We start from the raw sequence: 20,229 nt of genomic DNA, 5'->3' as shown, positions 1-20,229 counted from the left end.
AAAGCAAATGTTTATAGAAATTTACCTATTTGAACATTGGGAAAATGAAAAAACAAAAAACAGAATGAATTAAAATTGTTATCTGGCCTTAGAAAATATATTATTTTCAAGAAAATATCTCAATCAAATGTCCAATTCTCTGCATTTACTAATAACAATAAGCTGGGAATTATTCTGGGTGAGGGGAGAAACCACAAATATGATGATTATCTCTGGTGAGGGAGAAACCCACTAATACGAACTGATTATCCTGGGTGAGGGAGAACCACTAAACGACTGAATTATTCTGGGTGAGGGAGAAACCACTATATGACTGAATTATTTCTGGGGAGGGAGAAACACTATACGGACTGAATTTATTCTGGGTGAGGGAGAAACCACCTAATACGACTGAATTATCTGGTGGGAGAAAGGAAACCATATATACGACTGATTACTTCTGGGTGAGGGAGAAACCATGACTGAATATGAGCAATGAAATTATTTTCTGGGTGAGGGAGAAACCACTAATACGCTGAACTATTTGGTGAGAGAACCACTTATACGACTGAATTTTTCTGGGAGGGAGAAACCACTAATACAGACTGAATTATCCTGGGTGAGGGAGAAACCACTAATACGACTGAATTATTCTGGGTGAGGGAGAAACCACTAATACACTGAATTATCCTGGGTGAAGGGAGAAACCACTAATACGACTGAAATTCTTCTGGGTGGGGGAGAAACCACTATATGACTGAAATTATTCTGGGTGAGGGAGAAACCACTAATTGACTGAATTATCTCTGGGTGAGGAGAAACCAAGCTATACGACTGAATTATCCTGGGTGGAGGGGGAGAAACCACTAAATACGACTGAATTATTCTGGGTGAGGGAAACCACTAATATGACTGAATTATCGGGAGGGAGATCCACTAAATACGACTTGAATTATTCTGGTGAGGGAGAACCTAATCCGACTGAATTTTCTGGGTGAGGGAGAAACCACTAATACGCTGACAATTATTCTGGGTGAGGGAGAAACCACTAATATACGACTGAATTATTCTGGGTGAGGGAGAAACCACTAATACGACTGAATTATCTGGGTGAGGGGAAACCACTATATACGACTGAAATTATCTGGGTGAGGGAGAAACCACTAATACGTGAATTATTTCTGGGTGAGGAGAAACCACTAATACGACTGAATTATTCTGGGTGAGGAGAAACCCTAAAATACGACTGAAATTATTCTGGTGAGGAGAACCACTAATATGACTGAATTATTCTGGGTGAGGGAGAACCACTATATGACTGAATTATTCTGGGGTGAGGGAGAAACACTAATATGACTGAAATTATTCTGGGTGAGGGAGAAACACTAATATACTGAATTATTCTGGTGAGGGGAGAACCACTAATTGACTGAATTATTCTGGGTGGGGGAGAAACCACTAATACGACTGAATTATTCTGGGTGAGGGAGAAACCACTAATATGACTGAATTATTCTGGGTGAGGGAGAAACCACTAATATGACTGAATTATTCTGGGTGAGGGAGAAACCACTATATTACTTGAATTATTCGTGAGGAGGGAAACACTAACATTACTTCCAGATATGCATGATCGCCATCGCACTGACCATTAGTTCCTGAACTATTTAAATTTAAAATAGTGTAACATATCCATGTACATTTGGTTTATTTATTAGCCATTTCTTTTTATAATGTTTGTATTTCATTAAATGTATTGACCGAAGATACACAATTGTAGTGGCATATTTCGCTTTACCAAAATGAGAGTTAAACTACACACCAGTCAGAGTTATACTTTAAAACTACATATTTATATAATAATAGCTTTGCAATAGCCTTTCCACTTTCAACAATTCTATTTCTAAACGACCGTGAGAAGTAAACCAACAGAAAGTACAAAGATTCTTTTATAGCCAAGATACACCCTTCAACTTACACTGACGAACCACAGATCTTTTCGGAACAGTTCGCAAAAGGTTAAGATTTGTATGAAAGATATCTATAAAACATAGCAGACTGCTGTGTGAAAGTTCTCATTTGTAGACCAGTGTCTGGCCCCCTCATCCTAAAGGAAACGTCTCTCCCTCTTGGTACGGAAAGAACAGAACCATAGCTCATGTTATTGGCAAATGGACAGTTTTAAAATCTCGTCTCGGTTTTAGTGATTCTAGGTTTATCACCCAAAGACATCGTAATCTCTCTCTGTTCAGTGTTCTCAAACATGAGGCCATCCTCAGTGGCACCACACAAGATATCTCATCGAATGTAACAACAACTATTATAATGTCATACAAGCATTATAACATAATCTTACAAAGCATATATAACATATCTTGCAATTTTCCACGACACAAACACCAGCAGTAGGTTGTACACTCTACATGATTATATGAATGATGGAGGCCATGTGTTCTTGGGGACCTTCAATCTGCAGAATGTTTGGGTACCCTTCCCCAGATCTGTCCTCGACACAACTGTTCGACTCTACGGAACAATTCCTTCAACCTCATGGCTTGGTTTTTGATCTGACGTGCATGTCAACTGTGGGATTATATAGACAGGTGTGTGCCTTTCCAAATCATGTCCAACAATTGAATTTACCACAGGTGAACTCCAATCAAGTTGTAGAAACATCTCAAGGATGATCAATGGACACAGGATGACCATGAGCTCAATTAAACAGTCTCATTAGCAAAGGGTCTGAATATTTATGTAATAAGGTATGTTATTTGCAAAAATTTCTAAAAACATGTTTCCACTTTGGTCATTATGGGGTTATAGAAAAATGGTTTTAAATACATTTTAGAACAAGGCTGCAATGTAGAAAAATGTGTAAAAAGTCAAGAAATCAGAATACTTTCCCGCCCTAGGGTCATGCATCTCAAGGCAAAAGTATAATTATATCATTCAAAAACATAAAATACCCTCAAATATCATCCATTTAAAAAATATAGAATAATGTATACCTTGAAATGATATTTTAGCCATATCGCCCMRCCCTACAGGACCGGTGTCTAAACCAGACCTAGTTAAAAAGGTTCATTTCAAAACAAGCTGGCTAGGATCTTTTCACAACGACGACGGAGGAACTATTGAACAGAGGCGTGTTCTACTGTCCTGTGTGTGTGTGCGTCATGCTGGGTTGATTTTACAGCTAGCCAATCATCTCCTGATTATCTCCTCTCATCCATAAACTCACCTGGTGACATTAGTGCATAATTTATCACCTGGCTGACATTTCCCTCTGCACAGCCGGCTCTCTGCCAAACATACACAGACAAGATCACATCCACCCTGGGCTAAAAATTAACATCCGCAACCTGCCAAATGCTGGTCGATTTTGGCGGTTAAGATGTCCATTTAACCAGCCTAGTTGTCAGTGAGACTTTGTCCTTGTGTTTCTTGAATATTTACACTGTTTTGTTCACAAGCTAGGTTTTTTTTTCTTCTAATGTTTGACTTTCAACTGCGAAGGAAGAAAAGACAACGCTTCTGCTACTAGTCAGACTCAATCTCACAGGCACTAACATGACTCCAGTGACGTTACCACGGTAACCTCTCGCCCTTAAAGGGGCAGGTGAACACAAACTATGACATTTTGGTTGAAAGACTTGTCACAAAATGTTTAATTATTCAATATACAACATTAGTTACCTCTTACTAGTAATAGATGTTTTGTTTTACAAACATCACAAAGMATGCTCATTTTTTTGTATTTTTTGATGGTGTAATTTTAGTGTCTCAGACATATTTTGGCTGGCACGCACACATACCGGTCTAATAGGTGTAATAGGTAGTGGGGAAGGGAGGGGGGGGGTCGCATTAAAGGCCCCTCCGCCTGCTAGAGCAGCTCTCTCCTCCTCACAGTACCACCCCACCCCCTCACCGTACCGCCCCCCCCCCGCGCCTCAGTACCGCCCCCCCCCCTCATAGTACCGCCCCCCCCCCCCTCACAGTACCACCCCACCCCCTCACCGTACCGGACCCCCCCCCTCCCCCCACCCCTCATAGTACCGCCCCCCCCCCCCCCGTCACAGTACCACCCCACCCCCTGCACCCTACCGGACCCACCCCCCTCACCCCCACCCCTCATAGTACGCGCCCCCCCCCCCCCTCACAGTACCCGCCCCCCCCCCCTCATTAGTACCGCCCCCCCCCCCCCCCCCCCCCCCACAGACCGCCCCCCCCCCTCTACTCCCCACCGCATAGCGTCGAGGTGTTTTACTCCCCCCACCATAGCAGAGGGCGTTACTTTCTAAACGTCTACAACCATCTATCTTCTATCATGAGTCTGCCCTCCCGACGCGTACATCCTAGTTAGATTAATCTTAACATTGTTACATCTCCCATAACCACACCCGTCTAGATATATTAACTACCACCAGAGAGTAAAGTTCATTTAATACACAATAACATCTCACATGCGCGCAAATATCCGAGTCCAACCAGTAACAATGGTCGAAGAGGTTGCATTTACCTCTGCACTCTCCTAGCGATCGCAAATAATGCTACGACTGTGCGAGATTTGTTGCTACTCCACATGAACACTCTTCGAGTGTGATAGAGCTGATTGACAATCCTTAAAACATACGTTGCCCTCCACAACACGACACCCCGTCGCATGTCCAGTTATTCGATGTGTGGTTCTCCACACACACAACCACTTCTATGTTAAAAGCAGTAACAGAATACTTTTTGGATTGTAATTTTAATACTCCAATCCCACCGCCTAGATCAGCTTCTACCTGTGTTGTATCTCCACCACCACATCCAATTGAGACAATTGAGAAATTTACCGGAATCGGATGTTTTTCGTACCTATTTTTGCCATACCCACCCCAACCCATCACATCTGTTCCATTGACCATCATTTACAAGTTAAAAAAAGAAAATAAAGATACGAAGAGAGATTATTAAGATGAACATCCAAAAAGAACCAAACGATCCCTTTGTTCCTATCCAATTATTCCGGTGATGACCCAATACCATTCTCTTATCCTCAAGGAGTCAGACCTAGTGTACCCTACCTTAATATTATAACTTCTTATCGCCCACCACAGTAGTAACGAGATGGACAAGCCCTGAATGTAACACTGACCATGGGGTTTATCTATCCCGAATGAGAACCGGACACACTAGAATGTAATTGCATTCAAAGTACGTTGCATTTCATCTCATCATATACTACTAACTCCTTGACTAACCACCAAATCTGGCTACTGATCCTAAGCGTATACAGTATAGTTAGTACAAGTCAGTTTTTTCGATTATTCCCAGTAAATGCACATATATAATTGCCCAGGTCCGATTTTGTATTTATCCACTCAGTACCCTGTCTGTCCCCACCACAGGTAGCCAGATCGCATCCAGGGACCATTTATATTAAAATTATNGGGGTCTGAATACTTTCCGAATGCACTGTACAAACATCACATTGAATATTCACCTCACTTTTGAAAAGCTCCATGAGGAAGAAAGGATTCCCAGATGATCTTTTAGATGTTCTGTCTTCAGGATGTTCTGGGTTGATGGCTGTTGGAGAGGGGAGGAGCAATTGAGTGAGCTGGGGCCTTTTATTGCCCTGCCTCTGGGAGCCTGACAGCTTGTGACATGATGAGAGAGTGAGAGAGGGTCTACCTGTAAGATAGTTAGGCAAATTTAACAATGACTTGCAGGCAGTGGGTTAAGAATAACTATGACAAAAAATGAATACAGATTATACCACCACCCAAAAGGCCACTTCAGAGACTGTAAGGGCAAAGGGGCTTGTGCTCTACAAAGGTAGAGCCCTATCTGTCCACGTCCTGTCTGTCCTTAAACAAAGCGGGCACTGCATCATGTGGCAACAGCAACACTCACCTAAATAGCCCATATGCCACTGGGTGAGAGAAGTTTTCATTGTTTTTGGGCAGCATTATGTGAGGTGTTGTTATGTGTTCTTACCGATGAGCCTTGGTCAATTTAGCTCGGAATATGCCACCCTCTTCAATCTATCACCTAATCCTGCCTAATGGGCAGGTCAGCCCTGGATTAAAGTATTGGCTGTAAGAAGTAAGAGAAAAAATAACATCTGGTTGTTTTTAAATGACTTCTTATGACATTGCTTGCCAGAATAAATATTGTAATGGAGATTTTTCTCCAGTCTGCGTTACCCACTCCAGTCAGCAGATGGCGATGTGAGTCTTTCAGGTGATGCTTCTTGCGTGACGTATAATCTAGTGGATGGGACTGGAGTCTTCTTCAACAGCGACAAAATGCTTCTGATTCAACCAACACGGTGGTTTGCGAGCTAACATAAAACTGAAACGTTGAAGCGTTTAAAGATAAAATTCTCCTAAAACTTCTTAAGGCTAGGAACCCCTAGACAACATCCGCTGAAATGGCAGAGCACGAAATTCAAAAATATATTTGGAAATATTTAACTTTCATACATTCACAAGTGTATTACACCAAATTAAAGCCGATTTCAAAAAGGTTAAAGGTCACTTCAGGATACAGCTGTTACTCTACACTATCCCTAGACAATCCAGTAATGAGAGAAAATGTTATAGAGCCCTAAATATTCTATACATCTCTATCTAATTTTTTAAAACTAATTCCATTTTCTCCATTTAGTGTTTCCAGGTTTCTGATTTGTCCCTGTTTTTCTGTTTTTCTCTCTAAATCACACTGTTAATAGAAAAACAACAACATTGGATGTTCTAAGTCCACAATAATACTTAAACCACATCAGGAGACCACTTTTGAAGTCTGAGAAAAATCTAAGAAGAATTTTTTTTCATTTTTGTGTGTAGATACCCTTTAATTCAAGTGGCTCCAGCAAGCCTTGCTTGGTTGGTGGTGTCTCTGTAGCACACATGTGTTGCAGAGTCTGCTGAACAAACAACTGGATTGATGCAAATATCATGATATCATTCTGCCAGGTAGGCATAGACTACTTTGTAGTTAACATTTAATTGACAAGGTTTTTGGGGAAAGCTTTTCTATCAACCAGAAGATGGTTGTCATTAGCATATCGCCCAACAGCTAAACATAGTGGTAGACAAATGCACTCAGACAGGGGCATTTCAGGGCTTTTTCCTCTTCAGAAAGTTGAAGGAAAATACAAATCACTGAGGCTAATTTAGACGACTTGCAGGCAGTGGGTTCAGAATAACTATGACATAAAAATGAAAACTCTTTAATCTGTCACCTAATCTCCCTAATGGGCAGGTCAGCCCTGGAGAAGTATTGGCTGTAAGAAGAAGAGAAACATAACATCTGTTAATTATTACTCTCATGACATTGCTTGCAAGAATAAACATTGTAATAATATTTTTCCAATCTGCGTTACCCACTCCAGTCAGCAGGTGGCGTTTGAGTCTTTCAGGGATGCTGCTTGCGTGACGTATAATTAGTGGACGGAACTGGAGGCTTCTTCAACAGCGACAAAAGTTCTGATTCAACCAACGTGGTGGTTTGCTAGCGAACCTAAACCGAAACATTGAAGCGCTTTAAGCCAATCTGTTGTATTTATTTGTTAGTGTTTTGAAAAATTCTGTTTACATTTACTAGTTCATTAAACGTAATTTGCTTGTTAAATTAGCAATGTGTTAAATTGATATGCACTAGGCTAATCGCCCGGAAATGAGTCACTCTCGACGGAGAAAGAAGCTCTGTGAAAGGAGAGGAAGAAGCTTTCAGGATGAGAAAGGAGAGGAAGAGAGCTATCCATTGAAAGAAAGAGGATGATATTACAGTGAAAGAGGAAGATGGGAGAGTTGTCAAAGTGGAAGAGGAGGAGGTAGAACTTTCAGAATCAAAAAGGAGGAAGTGCCATAACATTGAAAGAAGAGAATGTAGTGAAAGAAGAGGAAGAACCTTTTAGAGTAAAAGAGGAAGAGGAGGCTATCTCAATAAAAGAGGAGGAAGACGTTTTGGGAGTGAAAAAGGAGGAGGCTGAAGATCAGTTACAAACAGTGAGTACTGTTTAAAAACAGGGGCACTATGAAGTTCTTGATTTAATGTATTGTTTTAACGGGGCATTCTAAATCAAATCAAATGTATTATAATAGCCCTTCGTACATCAGCTGATATCTCAAAGTGCTGTACAGAAACCCAGCCTAAAACCCCAAACAGCAAGCAATGCAGGTGTAGAAGCACGGTGGCTAGGAAAAACTCCCTAGAAAGGCCAAACAGAAACCTAGAGAGGAACCAGGCTATGAGGGGTGGCCAGTCCTCTTCTGGCTGTGCCGGGTGAGATTATAACAGAACATGGCCAAGATGTTCAAATGTTCATAAATGACCAGCATGGTCAAATAATAATAATCACAGTAGTTGTCGAGGGTGCAGAACCTCAGGAGTAAATGTCAGTTGGCTTTCATAGCCGATCATTAAGAGTATCTCTACTGCTCCTAGGCGGTCTCTAGAGAGTTGAAAACAGCAGGTCTGGGACAGGTAGCACGTCCGGTGAACAGGTCAGGGTTCCATAGCCGCAGGCAGAACAGTTGAAACTGGAGCAGCAGCACAGCCAGGTGGACTGGGGACAGCAAGGAGTCATCATGTCAGGTAGTCCTGAGGCATGGTCCTAGGGCTCAGGTCCTCCGAGAGAGAAAGAGAGAATTAGAGAGAGCATACTTAAATTCACACAGGACACCGGATAAGACAGAAGTACTCCAGATATAACAAACTGACCCTAGCCCCTTGACACATAAACTAATGCAGCATAAATACTGGAGGCTGAGACAGGAGGGGTCAGGAGACACTGTGGCCCCCTCCGATGATACCCCCGGACAGGGCCAAACAGGAAGGATATAACCCCAMCCACTTTGCCAAGGCACAKCCCCCACACCACTAGAGGGATAACTTCAACCACCAACTTACCATCCTGTAACAAGGCCGAGTATAGCCCACAAAGATCTCCGCCACGGCACAACCCAAGGGGGGGCGCCAACCCAGACAGGAAGATCACGTCAGTGACTCAACCCACTCAAGTGACGCACCCCTCCTTGGGACGGCATGAAAGAGCACCAGTAAGCCAGTGACTCAGCCCCTGTAATAGGGTTAGAGGCAGAGAATCCCAGTGKAGAGAATTGGAATTGAMCCTATACATTTGCAACACAAACAATATTTGACAAAATCATGATGAAAAAGGCAATTTTAGACATTCATGCCTCTTGATTGTAATAGATGGTCATAMGTTTACGTCTGTTTTCTGTTCTCGTTCACACAGGAGAGAGACGTGACTATCGTGGATCCTCTGGGGAGCCTCAACAACATCCTGATGCTGACGAGTCAGAGAAGAATCTCTCCAGATCAGAACACCAGATGGTACAGCTTGGTTTGTTCTAGCATACAGCTTGCTCTATCGGGGGCTGGGTTTCTGTAAAGCACTTCATGACAACAGTGGCTTCAGCATCCATAATGATATGTGTCTGTGTCCCCTCTTTATGGTTACCAGGACAACGCTAGCCCTTCCACCCTCCTGGAGTCCCCGTGTCGTGCCTCTCCCGGTAGCGCCTTACTGCTGGGTATGAAGAGGTTGTCTGTGTTGCTGGTGGACTGCAGGAAAACAACGGGGCTGAGTGGAACTGTGAGAGGAGGAGAAGAGAAGAAAGGATCAGATTTAACTCAAAGTAAGTGCTGTAGTTTAGTTTGAACAAATACAATAGATCTGCCCCCTTTATCTGTTACCAGGACAACCAGCAGAGTTCTGTTAGTTGACAGGAAGATAGACTGGTATCTGTTACAGGACAACCAGCAGAGTTCTGTTAGTTGACAGGAAGATAGACTGGTATCTGTTACCAGGACAACCAGCAGAGTTCTGTTAGTTGACAGGAAGTAGACTGGTATCTGTTACCAGGACAACAGCAGAGTTCTGTTAGTTGACAGGAAGATAGACTGGTATCTGTTACCAGGAACAACCAGCAGAGTTCTGTTAGTTGACATGAAGATGGACTGGTATCTGTTACCAGGAACCAGCAGAGTTTCTGTTGTTGACAGGAAGATAGACTGGTGGATATGGATGTTGTGAATATCATAACACTGAAAAGGATTCTGCCAATGAAAAGAGAGAAACCAATAGACCATATTAAACCCTAATGAAAGTTAGCTTTAGAGAGAAAGTTAAAAGATGATCCAATGTAAGGTGCTTGTTTACAAAAACTTTTCCTTAAAACATTATGGATGTTACATTGTCTGTCCCAGTCAAACCCTATCTTTACAAGACTGTTGAACAGACAAACTAATTCAAGACACTGTTAATTAATGAACTAATACTGAGACTTTCAGCTTACTGGCTTAAAATGGCCGACCAATCAACCTGTTACCAACCTTACATCAAAAAAAATAATTGTGTTTGGCCAGATACAATGCTATTTTACAGTTAACAAATTGAGACTTTCAGCTTATAGGGAAGGACATTCAATAAGCAAGCACTTACAAATGACTGATTGGTTGAGAAAGTTGATGATAAAATATTGTTGGGGCTGTTTTGTTAGACTTCATTGCGGCTTTTGACATTATCGATCATAGTCTGCTGCTGAAAAAAACTTATGGCTTTACACCCCCTGCTATATTGTGGATAAATAGCTTTCTTTTTTAATGTAACCTTTATTTAACTAGGCAAGTTGGTTAAGAAAAAATTCTATTTTCAATGACGGCCTAGGAACAGTGGGTTAACTGTCTGTTCAGGGACAGAACGACAGAGTTTTACCTTGTCAGCTCGGGGATTCGATCCAGCAACCTTTGGTTACTGGCCTAACGCTCTAACCACTAGGCTACCTGCCGCCCCAGAGCCACCTGTCTAACAGAACACAGTGTCTTTAACTTCTTGGAACTATAGGGGGTGCTGTTTCGATTAGCATATTTGTGTCTCCAAATTAAACTGCCTCGTGCTAAATTCTTGATCGTACAATATGCATATTATTGTTATTATTGGATAGAAAAACACTTTCTAGTTTCTATAGCCGTTGGAATTTTGTCTCTGAGTGGTACAGAACAATATCTACAGCACTTTTCATGACAGGGGTCAGATTTCAGAAATTTTTACCCCTGATCTGGAGTCTGTTTTTAAGGCGACAGTCAATGCTATGAAGAAACCGACACTGCCTACGTCTTCCTCTGGGTGTCTGTACGTCATCACGTTTTGAATGGAATCGATTGCACAATCCCAGCCATTATAAAACCAAAAACGTGGAGGTACCTCCCTTTCTCGTCGCGCGCTGAAGCGTGAAGGACATCGGACTTGCCTCATTCCAAATCGTTGTTTACCAGTAATATTTGTCTGGTCATGTTTTTACTCGTTATAGTTGTTAAAAACATCATAATGTAGTTAATTTGAACCGTTTTATAGCAATTATATCCGTTTAGTGCGATTCTGAGGAATTTTCTTTGTCGTGCACTTTTTAGCTTTGGGAACGTTTCGCGGTCTCGGTCGTTGTCAGTGGACATTTCGAAGGACAGAGGACATCTATCGACCAAAAGAAGTTTATAGCATAGAAAGGATACATTGCCCAAGAATCTGATGGAAGAACAGCTCAAAGTAAGCAATATTTAATATGATAAATCGTTGTTCTGTCGAAATATTTTAAACGCATATTTCGCCATTTTGTTTGGTATAGCTTCACTTGGCGAACCCTGTATTGAAAAGTAAGGATAATTTTAAAAATGTAAGTCAGCGGTTGCATTAAGAACTAATTTGTCTTTCGATTCTGTCAACCCTGTATTTTTTAGTCAAGTATATGATTAGCTTTCGATTAAACTAGATCACTCTGAAAGCTGACGTCCATCATTTTGATGCTTGGTTTGTGACTATTTCCATTGTATAACCAGGTTTTGTATGGCTAAATATGCACATTTTCGAACAAACTGTATATGTATGTTGTAAAATGATGTTACAGGAGTGTCATCGGAAGAATTCTGAGAAGGTTAGTGAAAAAATTTATATATTTTGGCGATGATTACGTTATAGTTCTCTTTGGCTTGAATCGATGCTCCGGTAACGTTTGCACATGTGGTATGCTAACTTATCGATTTATTGTGTTTTCGCTGAAAAACGCTTAGAAAATCTGAAATATTGTCTGAAATCACAAGAACTGTGTCTTTCCATTGCTATGCTTTGTCTATTTTTATGAAATGTTTTATCATGAGTAATTGGTCATACACGTTGCTCTATCTAGTAATTCTAGTCGATTTGTGATGGTCGGTGCAATTGTAAACTGTTTTCTACCTGAAATATGCACTTTTTTCTAACAAAACCTATCCTATACATAAATATGTTATCAGACTGTCATCTGAAGAGGTTTTTTTCTTGGTTAGTGTGCTACAATATCTTAGTTTAGCCGAATTGGTGATAGCACCTGAAGGAGTAAGAAACTGATGGAGTTAGAAAAGTGGTGTATTTTTGCTAACGTGTTTAGCTAATAGATTTCATATTTTGTCTTCCCTGTAAAACATTTTAAAAAATCTGAAATGGTGGCTTTATTCACAAGATCTGTATCTTTCATCTGGTGTCTTGGACTTGTGATTTAATGATATTATAGATGCTAACTATCTACTTGTGAAGCTATCTAGCTATGCTAATCAGTGTGTGGGGGGGGGTGGGGTGATCCCGCGACCCGGGGTAGAGGCTCGTTAGAGGTTAATGGAAGCTGTACACAAATCAAGGTAGAATCAGGAATTCCCCAGGGCAGCTGTTTGGCACTGCTTGTTTCAATCTTTAATCTTTAACCAAACAATGCCAACGACATTTGAGTAAAGCCAGTGTGTCTATGTATGCTGATGACTCAACACTGTACACGTCAGCTACTACAGCAACTGAAATAACAGCAACACTTAACATGAGGCTAAAGTGAGTTTCAGAATGGGTGGCAAGGAATAGTTAGTTAGTCCTAAATATTTCAGATTACCTTCAGTTACATGGCCTACTATGCTAATTCTGTAGCGGTATTGTTAGAGGGGGTAAAGAAAAGATTTTGTTGGTGCTCCAGGCAGGTATTAACCCAGTTATTAAAGTTAGTTATTACATATTATAACATTATTAATATTATAAATATTATAAAACCGAAAGGATGAGAGTAGAATAGATAGAGTAGCGCTTCCAGACACATTCTAAACATGATGGAGTCTTAAAGGAGGACTGCAGCATCTATGATGAAAAATTATGGAGTCATAAAGGAGGACTGTAGCTCTAATGATGAAACATTATGGAGTCATAAAGGAGGACTGCAGCATCTGATGATGAAAATTATGGTGTCTTAAAGATGGACTGCAGCTTCTAATGATGAATTACTTGGAGTCTGATGCTTTAAAGGAGAAGTTTCCCCAAAATCCAGAAACTCCTAAGTGATTCCATACATTGAAACTAGTCCATTGGAGTTTGTCCTCTCCCCTCTCTCTCCCTGTAGTGCTGTACTGAAACAGCTGCAAAAATGTGACTTGTGACATTGCTGGATACGAGCCTTGGTCTGCTACTTTGCCAGTTAATTTGTTATTTTATTAGTTATGGCTTTTTTTTCAACCCATAAAACATATACAAATATGATGATGTCATAGTGAATTCATGACATGTGAATGAACAAGCCTTTTCATACTTTATAACATGGCTATATACAATGCCTTCAGAAAGTATTCAGACCCCTTGACTTTTTCCACATTTTGTTACGTGACAGCCTGATTCAAAAATTATTTAAATATATATATATTCCTCATCAATSTACACCCTTAATGACAAAGTGAAAACAGGATTTTAGAATTTTTTGCAAATCTATTAAAAAACAGAAATACCTTATTACATAAGTATTCAGACCCTTTGCTATGAGACTTGAAACTGAGCTGTTCATCATGTTTCCATTGATTATCGCTGTGTAACGACACTCCCCATCCAACCTGGCAGAGGGGATCTGCAAAGAAGAATGGGAGAAACTCCCAAAATACAGGTTTGTTCGTCATACTCAAGAAGACTCTAGGCTGTAATCGCTGCCAAAGGTGCTTCAACAAAGTACAGGGTCTGAATACTTATGTATATGTGATATTTAAATGTGTTATTTTTAATAAATTAGGGGAAAAATGTGAACGTTTTTGCTTTGTCATTGTGGGGTATTGTGTGTCGATTGATGAAGGGGAAAAAAACAATTGAATACATTTTAGAATAAGGATTTAACTCAGCAAAATGTGGAAAAAGTCAAGGAGTTTGAATACTTTCCGAAGACACTGTAAAAATACTGAACAAAAATATAAATGCAACAATTTCAACGATTTACAGTTCAAATAAGAAAATTAGTCAATGTAAATTAATTGATGAGGCACTTGGACTTCACATGACTGGCTAGGGGGGGGGCAGCCATTGGTGGCCCTGGGAGGGCATAACCCAGAACAGCCAATCAGAATGAGTTTTTCCCCACAAAAGGGCTTTATCACAGAGAGAAATACAACTCGGGTGGCTGGTCTCAGACGATGTGGAGGTCCTGGGCTGGTGTCGTTATATGTGGTCTGCGGTGGTGAGGCCGGTTGGATGTGTTGCCAAATTCTCAAATAAAGTTTGAGGCGGCTTCTGGTAGAGAAATTAACCTTTAACGAGTCACCAACCCTGATCCGGGAGCACCCCCCACTCCCCCCCCACTGAGTAGCATAGCTAGCATAGCGTCACATGTAAATTGTAGCATCTACATATCATTAAATCACAAGTCCAAGACACCAGATGAAAGATACAGATCTTGTGAATAAAGCCACCATTTCAGATTTTTTAAAGTCTGGAAGACACAATATGTAAATCTATTAGCTAACCACGTTAGCAAAGGACACGATTTTTTTTACTCCCAACAGTTTTTTCCTGCGTCAGTAGCTATCACTAATTCGACTAAATAAAAATATATATAGCCACTAACCAAGAAACAACTTCATAAGATGACAGTCTGATAACATATTTATGGTATAGCATAGTTTTTTTTTGAAAAATGTGCATTTTTCAGGTATAAATCACAGTTCTACATTGCAGCTGCAATCTGAAATCTGAAATAGTGCCGACGCAGCCAGAACAATTACAGAGACCAACGTCATATAACTAATTACTCATCTTAAAACATTTCAGAAAAATACACAGCGTACAGATATTGAAAGCCCAACATCTGGTGAATCCAAACAATATTTCAGATTTATTAAATGTTTTATAGCGAAAACAAAATGTAGCGCTAAATTAGCATAGCTATGCCAGGCAGAATCAGCTGGGCGCCCACGACCAGCACGACAGATATGAAATAACATCGTAAATTGGGACTTACTTTTGCTGATCGTTCATCAGAATGTTGATCAAGGTGTCCTTTGTCAAGATGAGTCGTTGGTTCCGTTCAGAATGGTTCCTTTCCCACTTCATTTAGCATAGGTACTGGTCGAGTGGCACGGATCTCTCAAACGATAATAAAATCAGACAACGGAACACCGCAAAACTCCCGAAAAAATTCAAATAATCTGATTAAACTATATTGAAAAAACATACATTACGATGATCTGGTCACATGTATCAAACAAACTTCGAGACGGAGATAGTTTTCATCCATAACAGCAGCAAAACAGTAGACAATCGCACATCCAACTCGCGCGATTCAGAGAACCGGAAGTTGTCGGTCACGCCAAAGAAATAGCTCTTATTTMATGTCAGTACAAGATAAACAAAATATTTCTCCTCTGACGTCCTCTTGACACCCAGAGGAAGACGAATGAAGTGTGTTTCGGGTCATAGGGGGCACGACCATATATAGGCAGAGCGTTGAAGCGAGCATACACATCTTGCATTCTTCTTCTTGGTCAGGGAAAGTGCTGTCAAATGACTTCTGTTTCACTCAGAGACAAAATTGAAACGGTTTTAGAAACTAGAGATTGTTTTCTATCCAATGGTATTAATTATATGCATATAGTAAGAGCAATAATTGAATAAGAGGCAGTTTAATCTGTAGAGCAAATTATGCTAATGCGAAAATAGCACCCCCTGTATTCTCAAGAAGTTAACATTCAATTCTCTGATAACATGACATTACATTCTCTGGTAACAGCTCCAGTAGATATTCCTGCAGTCAGCATGCCAATTGCACGCTTCCTCAAAACTTGAGACGTCTGTGGCATTGTGTTGTGTGGCAAAACTGCACATTTTAGTGGCCTTTTATTGTCCCCAGCACAAGGTGCACCTGTGTAATGATCACGCTGTTTAATCAGCTTCTTGATATGCCACACCTGTCAGGTGAATGGATTATCTTGGCAAAGGATACATGTTCACTAACAAGGATGTAAACAAATTTGTGCACCAAATTTAAGAGAAATAAGCTTTCGTGCGAATTGAAAAGTTCTGGGATCTTTTATTTCAGGTCATGAAACATAGGACCAACACTTTACATATTTATATTTTTTTGGGAACATCTACCCAAAATATTTCATTATTTTTTTACTTTAACCAAATGATTGTGACAATAATGATAGTCAAAATGTTAAATGTGTGTCAACATGTAAAAAAAGCCATTGTGTCGACCCTATCGACAACGGGGAGATGTTACTGATGTGTTATGTGTCTGTCTTCAATGTAAGAAAACAAACGTTTTTGACTTCCACACGAAATGACTTCTTTACTCAATTTAGTTTTAAGGAAGTGTGTAGGTCGCATTCTGTATCATACAGCTATGAAGTTTATATATTTAGAACCACCTGCTTGAAAAGAATCCAGTGATGTCTGTCTTGAGTGTCCTAGAACTGTTTAGTTTTTTGTGTTCTGACTTGTAAAACAGAATGAATAAAATAAGTAATGTAAACATTATCAGTAATTACCAGGCAGCTCTACAATATTTGTTTTAAATTATGTAATGTTTGAAAGCTGGCCTCAGGTTGAGGGATCTGATTTGGATTAAACCTCATAGCAAGGCAGTTTTATGATGKGGAGATTTCATCCTGGTTTCTCTTAAAATGAACACTGTCTTTGTCAGGAGGAAAACCAAACTTGGAAGAACCAATGACTTCTAAACCAGCAATACGACACCTCTGCTCCCAGATTGGAAAGAGTTTTAACAAGTTAGGAAGCCTGAAAAGACATGAGGACACACACAGTGGAGAAGCCTTTCCATTGCTCCCATTGTGGGAAGAGTTTTAGCCACTTAGGAAATCTGAAAGCTCATGAGCGAACACACACAGGGGAGAGGCCTTTCCATTGCTCCCAGTGTGGAAAGAGTTTTAGCCATTCAGGAAGCCTAAAAGTTCATGAGCGAATACATACAGGGGAGAAGTCATACCATTGCGCCCAGTGTGGTAAGAGTTTTAGCCAGTCAGGAAGCCTGAAAGTTCATGAGCGAATACATACAGGGGAGAAGTCATACCATTGCGCCCAGTGTGGAAAGAGTTTTAGCCATTCAGGAAGCCTGAAGGAACATATGAGACTGCACACAGGGGAGAAGCCTTACTACTGCTCCCATTGTGGAAAGAGTTTTACCCATTTAGGTAGCATGAAAGGACATGAGAGGATACACACAGGAGCGAAGCCACACCCATACTCCCGGTGTGGAATGAGTTTTAAGCGGTTAGACGCCCTCAAAGCTCATGAGCGAATACACACAGGGGAGACACCATACCATTGTGCTCAGTGTGGAAAGAGTTTTAGCCATTCAGGTAACCTGAAAGCCCATGAGCAAATTACACACATTTGAGAAGCCATTGCGCCCAGTGTGGAAAGAGTGTTAGCCTTTTAGAAAGCTTGAGAGTTCATGAGCGAACACACACAGGGGAGAAGCCTTACCACTGCTCCCAGAGTTCATAGCGTTTTACCTATTTAGGAGGCCTGAAAGAACAAATAAGACAGGGGAGAATCCTTACAAATGTTCAGACTGGGAAGACATATTACTCATCACAGTCACTTACAAAACATATGAGAATCCACACAGGAGAGAATAATTACTTATCCTAGTGTGTAAACTTGTAATTCACATCACATACACTTAAAATTCATCAGAGTGTACACACTGCTCCCATTGTCTTATGTTGTTCCCTGAGAATGTGTTTACTTGTTTTTACTATAAGAAATTCAATTGTACACAGTCTACTCAAACATATATTTGTATGTTTTTATTAGAAAACAAATTGTATATGGAGTATGTCAGTTTGAATATAGAGTAGATCAGATTCCATGTGTTTAAATGGTCATTTTTTAAACTCTTGACTATGTGTGTTTATCTGGGTGTCTTTCCTCCAGCACTACAGATAGTCAAGTGATATTTGGATGTGGTGCATTTGTTCCGTTGTTTACATTTGCAATGTTGGCCCACAGATGATTTAATGAAATGAAAATGTTCACAGACTCTGTAATGCAAAATGTTAATTGTATGTGTGCACATATCTGAGTATGTGACTTGTGGTGGATGAATCAGAATTAGTTGGGTAACATAGATAATTAAGATGTCTTATCTGCATAATATGCTTATGTGATATACTTGTTATTAGAATGTATCCCTTCGGACTCTGGTGTTGGCAGTTGCACTTCTTCCTTCAGCTGGGGCTCAGTCACCTGGGGCCCAGAGAGGGGAGAGGTCAGGCTTGTCTTTCACATGTCTCTGGTGCTATGCAGAATATCAGGAAGGGAAGAGGACAGGAGGGAACATTGTCTTCATATGTGAATGTATCTGTTAAACTATGTGAAGGGATGGTGTGATTAATGGGGAACCAATTACTGGTTTCCACAATGTCTGTGCGCAAGTCACTCCCTCCTTTGGCATTGGGGGGAGGTGTATGGCAGTGTCTGGAACCATTGTATGCGCCTCTCCGATGTTGCACTTATCCTGGATAGTGTATGACCTAGAGGCTCACTCCCCTCAGTGAGCTTGTCCAGGAGTGGGGTCAAGAAGGGGTTTACTTGAGATGGGAGTATCTAGAGTTGACAATTGAGTTATGCCATTGGATGAGTTGGTGTTTTTGTGCTATGAAGTACCAGAAAGAATTAGAACCTCGTCTTAGGGACCAAACTGAACGATATTATAGCGAATGTATCTGCTACGGGATACTCCTTTCTCATTATAAAGTCTCACTTTGTGAACTGTTCCTAATATCTGTGGTTTGTTATGTCGACTAGGGAGTGGATCTTTGCTATAAAAGATTTCAGTAGCCATTGTGTTGCCACTCTCAACGGTTCATTAGAAATAGTGAATTGTTGAAAGTCATTGCAAAGATCTTATTATTAAATATGTAGTTTAAGTATAACTCTGATTGGTGTGTGAAGTTTGTCTCTCCTCATTTGGTAATACAGAAATTAACCACCACAGACTAACCTTGTGAAACTGACCTATTATAATCTCGTGTTCCTGGGAGTATCATCCTGTGTTGCAAACCAGCTGCACCTGCGTCCTTGTATGAATAATATCCCTCCCAGGAACAGGAAACTATAAAGATATGTGCTCATCACCCAATACTTCAGGAATTCAGACTGTCTACACTGTGCTGTGTAACTGTTTTTCTCTCTGAGCTCAGAAATAAAGAATCTTGGTTTGACTTGGACTCCAGCAGATCCTTATTTTATAATATCCACCACAACTCTCCCACGGATTGCTGTTTATCATTGTCTCAGTAAAGACTTCTTTGTTTTATTTTCCTGGGGTCATTTACAAGCCTCCCACTGGTTGAATAAACTTTGTTTCCATGTCATTTCAACAAACAAATCCATGTGATGTTAGATCAATGCAGAAAACTGATTGGATTTGTAAAAAGCTGTCAACATCAGGAATCTTTATTTATTTTTCACCCAACTTGTAAGCTAAATCCAATGACCGGTGACATTTTGTGTTGATTTCATGTTGAATTCACGACTCAAAGAAATGTAAATAAAAACTACATGTTGAACTGACGTCTGTGCCCAGTGGGCTGGTTTGAATAAGTAGCAGGTGTTGGATCAATATCCACCTTAGTAGCTAAGTTTCCGTGCAATTTGCGACAGATTTTCATGTGAATATTCTCAAATATGTACAAAACAATATATGCATTTTCCCACCAGAAATGTTTCTTTCAAACAGACTAATTGCAGACATAAGGCTTTGTGTGACAAATAAAAACACTTTTGCTGTTAAAATCCCATATACCGTATGAAAAATACAAGTTAAATGGGTTTCCATCACATTTTCAACTCTACTGACACTGATGGTTTTAAAAACTTGTGTAAATAGAAAACATGCTCTTGTCCGTGCACTGTAGCCTGCATCTCACATTATAGTGTTG

The 20,229-nt window shown here is 40.4% G+C and overlaps 1 protein-coding gene and 1 long non-coding RNA gene across 3 annotated transcripts; both read left to right on the top strand.

Moving 5' to 3' along the window:
- Nucleotides 1-7,816: 7,816 nt before the first annotated feature.
- On the top strand, nucleotides 7,817-9,630 carry LOC139025752 (uncharacterized). 2 transcript variants are annotated; one of them, XR_011477371.1, is made up of 3 exons: nucleotides 7,817-7,979; nucleotides 9,233-9,330; nucleotides 9,461-9,630. It is a non-coding gene; the product is annotated as an uncharacterized lncRNA (long non-coding RNA). The 2 variants fall into 2 exon arrangements; XR_011477370.1 differs by having other exon boundaries at nucleotides 7,817-7,983; nucleotides 9,236-9,330.
- A 7,353-nt stretch (nucleotides 9,631-16,983) lies between these two features.
- On the top strand, nucleotides 16,984-19,509 carry LOC112075519 (zinc finger protein 135-like). The gene has a single exon (XM_024142506.2). It carries the CDS (start codon nucleotides 17,070-17,072, stop codon nucleotides 17,676-17,678), a length of 609 nt encoding a protein of 202 aa, XP_023998274.1. The 5' UTR covers nucleotides 16,984-17,069; the 3' UTR covers nucleotides 17,679-19,509.
- Nucleotides 19,510-20,229: the final 720 nt, after the last annotated feature.

Source organism: Salvelinus sp. IW2-2015, unplaced genomic scaffold, assembly GCF_002910315.2.
Source record: "Salvelinus sp. IW2-2015 unplaced genomic scaffold, ASM291031v2 Un_scaffold3215, whole genome shotgun sequence".
NCBI lineage: Eukaryota > Metazoa > Chordata > Actinopteri > Salmoniformes > Salmonidae > Salvelinus > Salvelinus sp. IW2-2015.
The sequence above is the reverse complement of the archived record's forward strand: the minus strand, read 5'-3'. Positions and strand labels throughout refer to the sequence as shown.